The sequence below is a fragment of the Chelmon rostratus genome, chromosome 23 (assembly GCF_017976325.1).
Source record: "Chelmon rostratus isolate fCheRos1 chromosome 23, fCheRos1.pri, whole genome shotgun sequence".
Taxonomy (NCBI): Eukaryota; Metazoa; Chordata; class Actinopteri; order Chaetodontiformes; family Chaetodontidae; genus Chelmon; species Chelmon rostratus.
The window spans coordinates 5,439,722-5,455,254 of record NC_055680.1 but is presented as its reverse complement, the minus strand read 5'-3'; the positions used below and the strand labels follow the sequence as shown (position 1 = coordinate 5,455,254).

Here is a 15,533-nt window from a genome sequence, read left to right as displayed (position 1 = left end):
TGTATTTTTAATATAAATCAATAGATTTATGTATAATTATGATCATAACTGCTTTGTGTAACAGCTAGCGCTAGGTTTCAGTAACCGGGCTTTGTTCAGCCCACCTCAGCGTGGGTGGAGCTGGCTTTTGGATTAGGTGGAGTCAGGCACTGCCAAGATGGCGATGGCCACCGTCACCGAGCTTCACATTGGCTCATCAGAAAGCTACGGGTGAGGGGGAATACTGCTTTTTACAGTATGTGAAATATGAAATAAGTGAAACCAAAAGTTAGTTAAAGACACTAAAACGCTCTGTGGAACTGAAGAGTTCTGCGATAACTCTCTGCAGGCGACTCCCTTTCACATTACACAGTAATTTTATTCTTTCTTAATACAGACATTTGGATTCCAACAGCTTTCAAATACAATAATTACCCTATTTTGTCTTGATCATGTGTGCATCTGGTTTCCTTTGATCACTGCGATCAAGTAGTACACACACACACAGGTGGGGCTGACATTATGACAAGTCCAGCACATCAGACAAACACATAGCAATCACTGCACCGCTGGATTATCTCTAACACTTGTTTGCCATTTTTTCTTTCTCTGCTCGCAATTTTCCTTCCTGTTGTCTTGCTACCTACTTTCCTCTCTCAAGGCGGAGACGGTCGCTAAGCAACCTGCACAACACAACAGTGCAGCTCTCCAACTTGGCTCTCTGCTCGGTGTGCCCCTGTGGTTTCAGACAATCAAATACATGAGTGTGCGTGCATTCATACAGAATGTGTGTGGGAAAGGTGAAAGCTATGAATAGCTTCCATCTCACAAGCAGAAGCCAAAAGTCCCTTTAGCTTTTTAAGAGCTGCCTCTTGACTTGAATGTAACATCACCTTGCATTCACCGGGGATTTATTACAGGGCATCCAACTCTGGACTGCCTTAACCAGAAAGGACAAAACTGAATGAGGCTGTGAACCTGTGATGAGATATGCTTTTAATTCACCCCAGCTTGAATAAAACCAGTAGAAAGCCACCTGTCATAGACACAACCATCCACCTGGAGATTTCCTAATGCTTCCTGGTATAGCAAATTTGTGTTGTATTAGTAGCTACACGATTGTAAGTCTTATTACTTGGCAAAAAGATGTGAAACCTGAATCAGCACAGGCTTCAATATGAACTGATTCCTCTGTGTCTAAAAGGTACAAGGCTTAGTTTGGAGACACCCCACAGCAAAGCACACCCCATTGATGGCAACATAAGCATTGAGCAAATCACTGCAGTACATTACTAATGCAATTATTCAAATACAGTGTGTTTTGTGCTGCCACATCACCACTCACAGAGGTACAAATGTAATCTGAGCACAATCTGTAGAAAAAAATAATCAAGACATCACTCGTTTTCCAGGTGCATCCACTACTAAGACTTTCACAGATTGTTATGAGGTTACAGTAATCAAGCTAGCTGCTTACAGAGTATACATTCGGAAAATGAGAATGATCAACATGGCTTTACAAAAATATACATTTGTGGGCATTCACTCCGCGACCCAACATTTGGTGCGTCCAATAGTTTAAAAAAGAAGGTAAAAACAGGAGATCGTCAGTTTACAAAAGCAAAGCTCAAGAACAAATGGCACTTGCTGTAACTATAGCAGTTTGGAATCTCTGGGGCAGCATTATGGCCACACACAAGTAAACAAACACTCCCACAGATTCAACACAGATCGGAGGTGCGATCGGTCGACAGACACCGGGCTGCTTCACACCACAGCCAGCGCTTTCAATCCAACCAAATTCACCCAATTCAGGAAGTAAATTCCACATTAAAATAAAAAAGGGCAACAAAAGGTTCATAGATTTTTTTTTTTTTTATCTTGGCTGCATAAAAACTAATTAAATAACAAAACTGAGAAATATCAGGCTCCACTCCTTACACAACCCACATCTTGTCTCAACCTGAGTAAGATTTGAAAGAAAACCTCCTTAGTTTTAGCACTGACCACAGTCAGCCATTTAGTTACACTTCTTATTTAGCAAACTGGTCTTCTAACAATGACGTCACGTCTTCAAACACAGAGCCCTGAAAATCTGTTCTGTACTGACCTGATGTTTCATAATCCTTTAATGTTTTACTCTGCAAGTGAGAGTACTGTGGTCTGTAAATGGTGTAAGCTTGCAGGTGATATGTTACGAAATTCATTTGGACTGTAAATGTTTAAGGTAAACGGATGTTTAAAAATGATCCAGAAATGCTCTTCAGCCTCAGGACTTCATGTTGCTGATGGCAAAGAGAATCTGACTGACCTATAATTAGCTTTATCCATAGCAATATTTCTAAATAAATATCACATGGCAGGCATAACTCAATTTGTGTCAGCTGGCTGAAGGAACAGAGCTTCAGGCCTCCACCACCTCTGTACTCGGACCCTGGTGCCCCTCTGCGGCAGGGCCGAGTGGCCCGGCCCACCACAGACTCAGGGTGTTGTCTTGTCGGGTTTCCTGCGGTGACATCACAGCTTCACCCCCCTCGCCGTCGGAGGCCGAGTCACCCTCGCTGTCGCCGGGCCACGGGAACTGACGCTGCCCGCTGGAGGTTGCCAACAATGGCATGAAGGGATGAATACTGTAGAAGAAGAAGATGGATGAAGTGTCAAGGGTGCAATGAAAAAATGGGATTCGAGAGAACTGAAATTTCTGGAATTGTGCATTTAGATGTAAAAACTAACATGAGATGAGATGCAGTTTGAAGACCTAAAACTGCTGAATTTACTGAGGTTAAGGTCCAGATTCTAAACATAATTATAGCTCATTCACAGCTATGATGCATAATTTTTAGTTCATCAGCCACTTCATCTCCTCGACACACTGAACACACTAATTTAAGATTATGTGAATTGTTACTAAGCAACAGAGGACACAGAAGCGGTAGTTATTTCTCTCACAAAGCAGTAATACTGTATGTTGTGCTATGTTACGATGCTGAAATTGAAAGCAGCTTCTTCTCTTATACAAAATATTTTGGATGATTTGTTGGCATCGTCTTTGCTTTTGTGTGAATGATTGTCAGGCCCAAACAGTACAACGCAGCAGGACAATCAGGCAGGAAAACAGCAACACAGTCGCTGAACATGATTGAAGGACCTAAATCTGATGATTGCTTACTTTCTCTCTCTATTCACAGCTGGTGTTCTGTTTGTACTCAAGTCCAATAAGATCTTTCTCGATCAGGATTCTTTGTTTGTGGCTGTTTGTACCATTTTCAACAGTAGTTAGTTGTAGTTCAGTCGTGTATGGCATGACTGGACACATGAGAAGCTTTGTGTGTACCTTTTATAAGATTTCTGTTGTACAATAAATGCTAATGGGATCTATTAAACCTTTAGCTCAATGGCAACTAATTATGACAAAAACAGCAGTCAGATACAGTTTGGGAATACATCAACTTAAATCTGATATTGCTGTCCTATCATAACTGAGCCAGAAACAAGAATTTAATAATAATAATCAGCCATCGGGATGGGTTAGATTTTCTTTTTTAGCAGTCATACCTGATACCGTTGGTGCAGTCCCAATGGGCCTGGAACCTGAGCTGAGGCTGCAGTAGCTCCTCATTACCATCAGGAGGCGCTGTCTGGGTGTCCCATACTGACACCACCCCCTCTGTGTCGCCACTCAGCAGGTACCTTCCTGACCTATACAGAAACAACCAACAACAAAAAACATGTGTGAACAATGGACAGGTAACAGGTGATAACTGATCGGTATTAATACGCCTGTGTGAAAGTTTGACAATATGGTCAGCTCAACAGACGGGAGGCAGAAAAACTGGACGAACGCTCATATATACATATCATGTGGTGTTAAGGGCAGTATCAGCACACTGTCACAGTTCAGGCTCATACACACATCCCTGAGCGGAGTTCTGGTTGGTGAAGCACACTTACAGGTCCAGGTCAAAGTAGATGCGCTGGTTAGTGGCCACGTTCCTCTTCAGTGAAAAGACAACCTTGCCTGGCTCCCTTAGGTCCCAGCACAGGATTTCTGGATCCTACACACACACATACACACACTTCTTATTTACCTCTTGTAAATAAACAAAACACACATTGTTGGCCTCTACCAGTCCACCTTTATTAACACCACCCCTACCTATAAGCTACAACTGAATCTAAAAACTAAGTATTGAATAAACCAAAGGTGAATAGAAAAGTTAAATTAACAACCTGCAACAATGTTAGAAAATAGACAGCTTTTTATTGACAATGATTATTTTTAATACCACCTCAAATTTACATTCTGATCTTCCACTTGTTTATGATGACTTCATAATTGATTTAACACAGATCTACATTTAATCTGACATAAGGTGACAGGTAGGAATCGAGGCTGATGGTTACGGGGGTCACTATGCTGCTATGTCGAACTAGGAGACTCCTGTACTTGTGATGGTGTCTTAACTGGCCTTACTGTTTTTGGCTAACAATGGTTAGCAGTTATTATCAATTGAATTCCATCTCCTGCGGTGTCTAACCTCTGCAGTCCCCTTGTGAAACGCAGTGAATCCTTTTCACTGTGACTTCTGCGGGAATGCCATAAAGCCTGATCAGATTCCTCATATGCTGACTCATGCCACTGAGACAGCAACTCGAGCTCTTATCCAGAAGTGTCGATGATGCTTGTGTAAACCGATTTCCCAATGCAACAGAGCACAGTTACCTGCCTAACACGCAAATCCTGCCGTTGGTGTGTGTGTGATCACTCAAACGAAGCAGCATTATTACCCTCAGGTCTCCTCTCTGCATGCTGCCGTGTGTGTGTGTTCGTGTGTTCACCTTGCGCCCGCCGGTGTACAGGTAGTTGCCGTCAGGGGAGAAGAGCAGATGGGTGAGGCCTCCGTGGTGGCGGGTCGGCAGCAGAGCCAGCAGGGTGCCGTCTTGGCAGGAGTAGAGGCCAGCGCAGCGGGAGTAAGAGCCACAGGCGTAAACAGACTGGCAGGGGCTGAAGCCAAAGCTGGAGATGATGCCACTTTGGCCCTGCTTCTTCACTGCAGCGAAGACAAGAGAGTGGCATTTGGCAAGGCTCTCGGCCTTTTAAAAGGTTCACAAGAGAAAACTCTCAATCACCTCTGCTCAAAGTTGACTTTTTGGCAGCTCATACATTCCTCATTACATCTCCAAGAGGAAAACATTTCTCGATAATGCACATTTAAACTCACATCTGCATCATCTGTTTCTTTTTACGGTTCACTCTTGTCCTAATCATCCTCTTTCTCGCTCTTTAAAGGCTTTTAGCACGTTTTTGGGCACAAAATAGCAGAGGCGAGGGTTTGGCAAAGTCCTCACATGTATCACATAACCTGTTTTTGAGATTAACCACACATTTCTGCATAATATGCAGAAGCAGGGCTGATGGAGCCAAACAAACATGAAACCAGAGAAAGCAAGTTTCTACCGCAGCAAGATGTCGAGTTGCCAGTTTAGCAGAGATGAGGTTTACTTGTTGGCTCAAAAAAAAATAAAATCCTTATTTCAGGCATTTCGCATTTGTCAGGTTTGTTTCTTGCCACCTGAAACCAATTTATGCCATAAATTATTAAAAAAACAAACAAAAAAAACAATGGAGGACATGAAGATGCAACGCAGGAATTGTAAAAAAAAAAACGTATTCACATTTTTCAGGATCACTTTGGTGCTTCAGAATATTTCAGCCTGTTAACTTTAAGACATTCACTGGTTCAGTTCATTTCAGGTTGATACAAGAACCTGCCAGCACACTGAGACATGTCTGAAGTGTGTGACGGAGGTTAGGAATTCACCACAGTAAACATTTAGCTGCCTTTGTTTTTTTTTTGCCAAAGGTACATAATAAAAACTCTCCTTGTTGGTTTGTTGAAAGAGACTTCAGCCTGTGAGATGTGACAGCCAGCTGTCAGATGGCAACTTTTTAAATACCTGAAACAACTGACTTCACATTATTCTTTTCACATTGTTCCTGTTTACTTATTGTCTTGTGGGTTTGATTTTACAAGAACGCGGGTTGTGAATGCAGTTCTTTTTATAAAGTATTCTGTCTTCTTGCATCCTTGAACAACAGGGAGAGTCTTCAAAACAGTCCCTGCTCTAAATAATAAACATTTCATGCAACTCATAATGCATTGTTTGTTAAAGTACCATGAAGATAAACTCCATCTGAGCACACCTTCCAACACTTTTAAAGAAGTGTTCATAGAAAACTACATGAGCAAAGTTTTCCACTTCTGATGTAAAGAACCACATTTAACAGGTATTAAAGACTATAACCTTCTCCTGTGATGTATACCTGATTTGTAGTTAAACAGCTAAATCATGCAAAATCAACAGTATGATGCTTTAAGCTGAAGATGTCTGAGAGCAGTCAGTAATTACTAACCTATGGTGGGCCTCTCCTCACAGTCTCTTCCAGGACGCTCAGTGTAGAAGACCCGGACGGTTTTGTCAAAGCCGCAGTACAGTTGCGTTCCATCGGGTGAGAAGCAGAGGGAGTGGGCCGCCGTCAGCTCATCCAGGTGATTGTAGGGTCGGAAACTGGCTCGCACTTCCCCATAAAACGCATCCCACATGTGGACCGGGTTGTCGCGGCTACTGCTGGCTAGACTGGGGAAGGGAAGTAAGAGGCCACCAGAATAGAATGGCAAAGAGAGGAAGAGAGTGAGTTATTAAGACATATGGGAAAAGCACTGAGAGACAACAGGGAATAGAGAGTGTGTAAATCATGAAACAAGGATGAATAAATGCTGAGAATACTTAATGGAGTCAATCCTTATTGTCCCTGAGGGCATTTTTTGTAGCTAGCAATTAAGAAATTAGTCATTTTAGACTTTCAACACATAAGAACATTTAGTGTGCAGCGAGCGAGCATACTGTCAGCATTTGTCTATAAAAATGAAACAAAGTAACTAGTGGAATAAAATAGTTGGACCTGCATCTTACAGGATACAAAACAGATTCAAATGAAATATTAATGACATTCTTTTGAAATATACATTATGCACAACCAAAAAAAGCTCACTGTTTGATTCAATCTCTTGCTTCTGACCTCTACTGCACCACAGCCACCTGAATGCACCACTGCATCAAAACAAATACGCAGCTTTATGCTATGCGTCATTATGGAGACAAGACCACAGCACATTCTTATTGATTCAAATCAGGGCCAAAGACTGAGCCATGCCTTTTTAACTCTAATTACTGGGTGCTGAACAAATGCCGAAACATCACTGCGGCTCAATTAGACAAAGGAAATTAGCCCCTACCGCTGCTGCCGTGTTCTGTTATGGCCCTTCTGAGCCGCAGCTTTATTCCAGTGCAGGGAAATGCCCAATTATAATGCTAGACTGCTGCTAGCTTGGAGCAATGCCTAGAACTCAGTGCAACTTAACCGAGCCATAACAGGGGCCCTTATTCCCTCTCTACAGGAGGGGCATCAACAACACGCGGCTTTTGGCAGACGGATAGTTCAAGGAGCGCAGGGGGAGGAATGAAAAACAAAATGGGAGACGTGAAAAGGGGGAGAAGGAGGGAGACGGAGAATGCACCGGAAAAACAGCTTTGCTGTGAACGTGTTTAATAATCACAACCATAACCTTTTATATGGCTGACCCAGCCCTTAACAATTGACTCTGAGCTTGTCAGACCACCTCGCTGTGCCCCACAGGAGCTCCTTTCTGACATGTGGCAGTGATCTGAGGAAGATAAAGCATTTCTGTCGTCATCTCCTACTGTAATTTCATGACAGACAGGTCTTTGCACGGCTTTGGCAGATATGCACAGGCCTCTCAAGTGGTTTACTGTCCACATGAGTCATTTGTTGATCATTGTGCTGTTTACACATCTCTCATCTTTGGACATGCAGCTCCTGACACCCACTGCCTTCCTCTTGCACACTGAAGACTGTCTGGTGTTGGGGTGGAGTGGTGCCAGTGCTGGGCCTTGATCAGAGGGATCTGTCGGAGGGTGGAGGCTATGAGTGCAGGATGATGGGAGCTCGGGGAGGAGGTACGCACACAGTGAAAACTGTTGGCAACTTGACCTCAGCTCGTTAGCACGGCCCTACCTCTCTCCCCTCAGAATCTCCACGGTGACGGCTGGGCGCTACTAATGTTGGTTCAGCTTCACAGGGCACGCACAAACACACAGTGATGTCACAATGACCACGTTTTAAAAGCCTGGTAGAGCACACACAAGCAAAAGAAAAAACAGAAAAAAAAGAGGAGAGAGAGAATCATGAGGCCCTTCAGGTGTTGTCTGGACTCCGGAGAGCAGTTAGTGGGCTGAATCATGCTAAAAAGCACCGTGGGCCTCAAACAGCCAAGCAGATTGCTACGGAGGTAGAGGCAGACAAGATGAAGGCCAACTCTTCTCTCATAATGAGAGACATCACAAAGCTTTTATAGCTTCTCTCAACGCTGGCAGCCAGCTCACACAACGAGTACAAATACCACAGGGATCAAAGAATGAGTCACAGGCACACAATACCTTCTACGTATTTTCAGATAGTCTATTAGACAGGCTCAAGCACACCGAAAATCTTCACACACACGCACGCACGGACACACACTCTAACCATCCAAGATCTAGATTAAAAACACCAATCACTGACTGACACTGGCCTAGATAAACAACCCAGTACCTTTTCTGTGTATACATCCTTCACCATCTGGCAGGTTGACCTTCAAAGTGAACTTTAAATGTCCCATCTATCCAGCTGTTAAGAGCTGAGGCTCAGGGTACGGTCTGGCAAAGATCGAGATGAACTCACAAGCATGTGTCCGGGTCCAGAGAGTTCATCTTGGGGTACCAGCAGTAGTCGTAGATGGTGTCTCCCTCTGCCATCCGAAGCACCGGACTCTGCCGCAGAAAGGAAAGGAGAGGAAGGAAAGTAAGTGTAGGGACAGAAACACACAGTATCTGCAAATTGTAATTACTGATGGGATCCATCAGTGCTGATGCTGGTACTGAAGAGGTGGCAAGAAGAAAATATCACAGACTTTTCACTTGTAGTGAAATTCAATATTAAAAGCCAGTGGCACCATGTGAGAAATGGAGCAATCAAAGCTCAATTTTCTACCCTTTTCACAAATGGTCTGAGATCTCCGTAATGGAGGAAAATGGATTATGTTTCAATTATTTTTGTTCAATGATCCCAATCTACCAGCCTGTAATGCAATTAAGAGACTCGCTCGTCACTTCATACTTTCCAAAACCTAAATGTTTTAACCTAACTGTTAAATTTCTCAAGCTGCTGCCTTAAATTGATTGAAATGCTTTGTGTGTTTGGTCTTGGCTGGTGGTAGCACAACATACAGGCAGAAATCATGTTCAAAAACATAGTTACGGCCTCTGAATACAAAAATCAGACAACGAACAACAGGTTCATGACCTTTTCCTTACTGGAAATATCTCAAAATGTAGAAATTGTTTGAAACATAAAATTAAAGAATGAAAAAAACATCTGATCCATCAGATTCATTTCAGGGTTGTGGGGTACTTTCTTTGACTAACTTACTCTTTTAACATCTTATTTTCTATTTTATTGTTTTACTTGCCTGCTCAAAAAATACTATCAGACCACAAACGATATATGAATGAATGATGAATGAATGAATGAATGACGTTTGGCTGGTCCACTACAGTTTAATTGTAGATTGTTAAATAGAGTACTGTAAATATCAATACATAACAGTATTCTACTGTGACATATACATATTTATTTCTGTGCAACATCATTAATGCTGTGGTCACTTTATCCATTCCATGTGCAATCTGTGTATAGTCTGTGAAATGGCAGTTTTTCTTACACTTCTTTGCATCAATATATATATTTCTATGTACACATATTACACATATATATACGTTTTTTCTGACATAAGCCCTTTGTATAATTGTTCATATTTATAGTCCGCTTTTATTTTGTATTTTGTAGCTTGCATTTCTCTATTGCTATTTTTTGCAACTGCCATTACTTGCTGCTTGCAACATCTGAATTTCCCCAGCTGGGGATTCATAACGTATCTTATCTTATCTTATCTAACTGAATTCAACTTTATCAACAATAGACAAAAGCCAAGTTTTGAGAAAGAGAAATGGCTTTTACAACAGAAAAACAAGAAAAAAGGCATTTCAAAGATGCTCTATTTCACAAGGTACGGTCAACTTTGTAGGAGGAAAAGGGAGCTTTTGATGGGAATTTATTTAATTTACAGAAACTGAACAGAACCCATTTGTTGGACACCTGTCCTACAAAACTCAATGGAGAAAAATACTTTCTTATATGTGCAAGGGCTCCAGCATTACAGCCAAAAAGTGACCTCAACTTGGGCCTGAGGGGGGCACTAGAGGAACTGTTTCGAATGTGTATACAGACATATTGAGGGTTTATGTATCCACTGTGCGATTCTGGCCAAGACTGGACAGACAATACTGGCCAGCTCTAATGAGGTAAAACCTTTCCTGTTTAATAATAAACAGCTTTTAATGGAAAAGGAAACCAAAGGATCCCACACATTGTCCATTAGCTGCACAGAGTTTATTAACACATCTTTTCTGAAGACCTTCAAAGGTCTGAGTAAAGAAACATTATGTTAATATCTGAGCTCGTTGTAAGCACCGGTACAAGACGGTGAGCAAGAACCTTTATGGAAGAGCTTTTTATAAACATGGCTGTTCATGTAATTTCAACTTTACTGCTTTCATAACACAAATTTAAGGTTTTCTGTGCTGCCAGTAGGGATGTAACAAAAACAAAAAGCCATATTTATTGGCATATTAAAAAAAAAGACTTTTATCAATAAACTAGTGTATACCACATTTTCATTCACATAAAATTTGTTTTTTATTTAAAGTGCTTCTGCTTTCCTTCTTTCGCAAAATAAAATAAAATTAGCCAGCTGTGAATTGTCTTTGGGAATGAGTGATTGAACCATGTACACTTTCAAAACAAAAAAAATGCATCCCTCCTTTTCTAAAATAATTCAAAGAGCTGTTCCATCGGGTGACCACATCCACGATTAGTTCATGTACTGTCAGGTTTAACAGTCTGTGTTTGGTCCTCAGCTCAGCTGCTACACGCCTTACTTGACCGAACAGACGGCTGGCGCGGCCAACATTCAAACCTGCTCTGAAATCCATCGTTGTCGACCACAGAAAATGGCGTTCAGTCTTTGGCTGTATATTCACTGATGCATCGTGTTATTTCTTCAGCTCTCGCACTGCTATGCAGAAGCAGGGCTCCTAATCCTTCTTTCAGGCTCCTTTGGCCCGACTGAAGCTTTTTCTCACACTATGTTGTAGTTGTGATTTTAGCCTTTACTTTTCTGAGTGGTGACGTGCTAAATGGCTTCCCAAGTTTGATATGTTTCACGTAGTGTAGTTGGCTGTCGTCTGGCAGTATTTGCAAGTTGTTTTGCGTATGTCAGTTTCCTTTTTGCCATTGTTAGTTCTTGAAATGGGAAAAGTGAAATGCTGGCATACATCAGCTCTAAAAGTTGATGGAGCATCCTAAATCAATTTTGTTATTATCTCTTTGGGTTTATTTTAAGCAGCGCTTGGCTTGCACGCAAAGGATGACAAGAGTCTGTCTTCTTGACTACTATGATTGCGCCCTCTGCTGTTCAAACAAAAACAAGACAATATTCCACAAGCGGAGATAGTAAATCACCATGTCATGCCATGGTAGATATTGTCACAGTGCCACAATGGCATCGAGCCATATTTCTATCATGGATCACAAAATTCTGTAAATTGTTACATACCTTCATATCTTGGCAGGACTTGCTAGTCAGCTACTTGTTTATATTCCACACATGCACATGAGATGTGTAAGATATCTGCATGCTCACCATCTCAGGAAGCAAGTCCCAGTTGTAGCTGTAAATCTCTGGAGGGAGATTGTACACACGAAGCACATTGTCTGCACTGTTGGTCAGGATACAGGAACCATCAGGGGCCCTAGTTTAGAAAAGAAGGGAGGATGAGGAAAAAGGTGATCATACTTGCAAAATAAGTAAATGACAAAATCTTTTTTGATGCTTTAAATAAATTTTTGTCAGAGCTACAGCATTCCTCTGTGGAGAGAGGAGAACCTTGTAGAGGGACAACATCTCTGCAGCAATCCACCAATCTATATGGTAGAGTGGCCAGACAGAAGCCACTCCTTAGTAAAAAGTACAAGGCAGCCCACCTAGAGTTTGCCAAAATGCACCTGAAGGACTCTGACCATGAAAAACAAAATTCTCTAGTCTGATGAGACAAAGATAGCACCCTGTGGCGTAAATGGTAGGCGTCATGTTTGGAGGAAACCAGGCACCGCTCATCACCAGGCCAATACCATCCCTACAGTGAAGCATGGTGTTTTTCAGCGGCAGGAACTGGGAGACTAGTCAGGATAGACGGAAAGATGAATGCAGAAATGTACAGAGACATCCTGGATGAAAACCTGCTCCAGAGCGCTCTTGAACTCAGACTGGGACGACGGTTCATCTTTCAGCAGGACAACCACCCGAAGCACACAGCCAAGACATCAAAGGAGCAGCTTCAGGACAACTCTGTGAGTGTCCCTGAGTGGTCCAGCCAGAGCCCAGACTTGAATCCGATTGAACATCTCTGGAGGGATCTGAAAATGGCCGTGCAGGGACGCTTCCCATCCAACCTGATGGAGCTTGAGAGGTGCTGCAAAAAGAACTGCCCAAAGATAGCTGTGCCAAGCTTGTGGCATCATATTCAGAAAGACTTGAGGCTGTAATTGCTGCCAAAGGTGCATCAACAAAGTATTGAGCAAGGCTGTGAATACTTTTGTAAATTAGATTTCTTATTTTTTTTTCATTTTTAATACATTTGCAAACATTTTTCCGTCTTAACTGTACTTGACTGAGACACAGATTTATCTTGACCGTGAGATTAAGATTGCAGGCAGCCTCACTTATAGCAAATTTACTACCTGCATTTGTGTTCCCACTCCAGCCTGAGAATGAAGATGATACTTATATTTTTGGTAATCATACTTACAACTCACAATTCAATAATGATTTTAACATTTATACTTAGCACCTTCAAAACCTCATCCCCATGTTGGATTAGATGTCATGTTAATTTTTAGAAGAGATTACCATTTGCAGCCTTTAAGGTAATTCTCTGGAAGGCTGGAGAACTCAGTCCAGGAACCAGTCAGCATCTGGGGGTTCTGGGTAAAATCTAGGCCAAGGCTGGAAGCAAGGCAGAGATAAGGGTGAAGGGGAGAAGTCTTGAGTTAATCCGTTTAAAAGAAAGGAATTAAACTATTTCTCAACAAAGCGAAAGACAATTTCCCATTTTAGTAATGTCAAGGGCATAAAGTTACCAGAATGAATGGGACCACATCCTTGACATCTGACCTGTAGTTCTGCTTAGAATTTGTTTCTGTTAAATATGATCTCATGGAAATTCTCAAGGTGAATTTGACCATTTCACACATCTCATCTCCTTCAAATTTTGCCACTGTAATGACTGATGGTGTTAAATATATTAAATATGTAATCAGTTAATGCGGTTGTGTTTTTTGCTGGCCCACTTCAAAATAAGTACTACTGTAAAATGCACAGAGCAATGCACAGAGCAAAGCCAAGCAATTTCCTGAATAACAGGAATGATCTTTTAAGATGATTCACCTGTAGCAAAGGTTTAATCTTAATGCAAACAGGTGGAAAAAATGGGCCACAGTTGTTTGTGGTGGTGGACACACGCTTGGCCCATCGAAGCACATGATCAAGAAGCACTGGCATTTTGTAGTGCTCTATTAAGATTCATTATTTTCTCAGACTACATGGACATTTTGTAGTTACCAGAACTCAGAAGCATATGGGTTTAACACATCTTCATAATCACATAACAACTCCACCCCCCACAAAATCCTGCTTGAAATAGCTCAGTTGGTGGCATGTCTACTGTATCTTAACCCCTAGTTCTGTGGTAACAGAGGTTAAAAATAAACCTGACTTCTTCCTCCACTTACTGCTGTCCCTCACTGGGGCTGTCGGCAGATCTGTTACCGTTGTGCTCTTCCTCTGGTTTCGTCTCTCCTTCTAAGGGCGCATCATGCCCTCCATCGCCATTCTGATGGCATTCTTCTTCACCTCCCCTACTGACTGGCACCTCTTCTCCTTCTCGACCTTCCTCCTCACATTGTACTGGTTCCTTTCCTAGCATGGAAGAGTACATTTGTGCAGGGTAACTCATTAATCTTCAAGATATTCCTGAATCATAATCTCTGGCAGACCAAAATTTATAACTTGAATGAAACAGATTTTCCCCCTTTCTCGTATTTCATTTGAAACAAGCAGCTGAAGGTACTTTACTTTGTGATGGTGGGGCTGTGTCTCCCTGCAGCAATCCCGCCTGTGCTGGTGTTTCTCCATGCATCTCGATGGCCTTTGCAACCTGCTCCAGCCCCTGCTCCTCCTCGCTCATTCTGGGCCGCTTGGCAGATGGAGGTGCCTCTTCCGCTGAGGTTTCACCTACCTCTATGCTGTCACCTTCAGGTAAAGTTGGTGCCTGTTGAGGGGGCTCACTATCCGCATCCGATTCCTGCCCTGCGCCTGCTACACCTCCACTTTCACCACCTCCAGCTGAGTCAGACATCTCTATTTGTTTATCAATCCTTCCTGTCAAGTCCTGTACCTGGCGTCCAAGTGCCTTGTGTCCGGTGATTGGCTGTCAGACGTGGGTGAGGTAAGTGCTACTGGGATAGTGCTTCTTCCTGCAGTGTGGGTGTTTGAGTCTGCTGGGGGTCGAGGACATCACAGCACCCACTAGCCTAGACAACAATAAGGCAGGTGAAGGCAGAGTACAGGGCAGGTGAGACCAATTATACAAGACGATGGAAAACACATACATAAACATAAGCGCACTGTAGAAACCTAAACACAACCGTAGAGACGTAAATGCGACGTGTTTTGTTCAGAGGAATAAATAACTGACGCCAAGCTGAACAGGCAAACACCCCGCAGACACCTGTGGCTAGTCGTGACGTGCCAGCCACTCCAAACTAGCATTAATGTTAATTTCGCTAAGTTAACACTTACGAGGTACAAATTACATGACAAACCCTTACACGTTTTACTCCATTAATGGTCTGCTACCCTTTCATACGTTGAACAATGCCAGCAAATGAGGCAAAAATGTTTATATTTCCTTTAACCGTCGGTCCACAACAGAAACAGCATTCACCCCACGTTAGCATTAGCTTATGCTAACAGTCTGGCGCTACCTACCTGTGTTATGGCTTGCCTGGCCTTTGGTTCTGCTTGCAGTTTGGCTACAAACACTTTTCTCCTCGACGTCGTCAAAGTTTCACCTTAAGCCGGAGAGTCCCAACAGTATACAAAATTATTCGACGTCCTTCTATTTGGGGACTTTGTATTTCTATTCACCAGTTCATTGCGAGAAGTTGTAAACACTGTGGGCGGCCATGTGTTTCGAACTATCGCGAGAATTACCCTGATGACGAGGGTTCATTATAATAGCGGAGCACTGCATTT

The 15,533-nt window shown here is 42.4% G+C and overlaps 1 protein-coding gene across 1 annotated transcript; it reads right to left on the bottom strand.

Moving 5' to 3' along the window:
- Positions 1-361: 361 nt before the first annotated feature.
- On the bottom strand, positions 362-15,456 carry wrap53 (WD repeat containing, antisense to TP53). The gene is made up of 11 exons (XM_041965054.1): positions 15,267-15,456; positions 14,352-14,809; positions 14,009-14,195; positions 13,128-13,223; positions 11,862-11,970; positions 8,783-8,871; positions 6,395-6,618; positions 4,819-5,030; positions 3,931-4,034; positions 3,535-3,678; positions 362-2,609 (listed from the first exon to the last, which is right to left on the bottom strand). The coding sequence occupies exons 2-11, from the start codon at positions 14,632-14,634 to the stop codon at positions 2,384-2,386; spliced, it is 1,674 nt and encodes a 557-aa protein (XP_041820988.1). The 5' UTR covers positions 14,635-14,809; positions 15,267-15,456; the 3' UTR covers positions 362-2,383.
- Between the last annotated feature and the right edge of the window lie 77 nt (positions 15,457-15,533).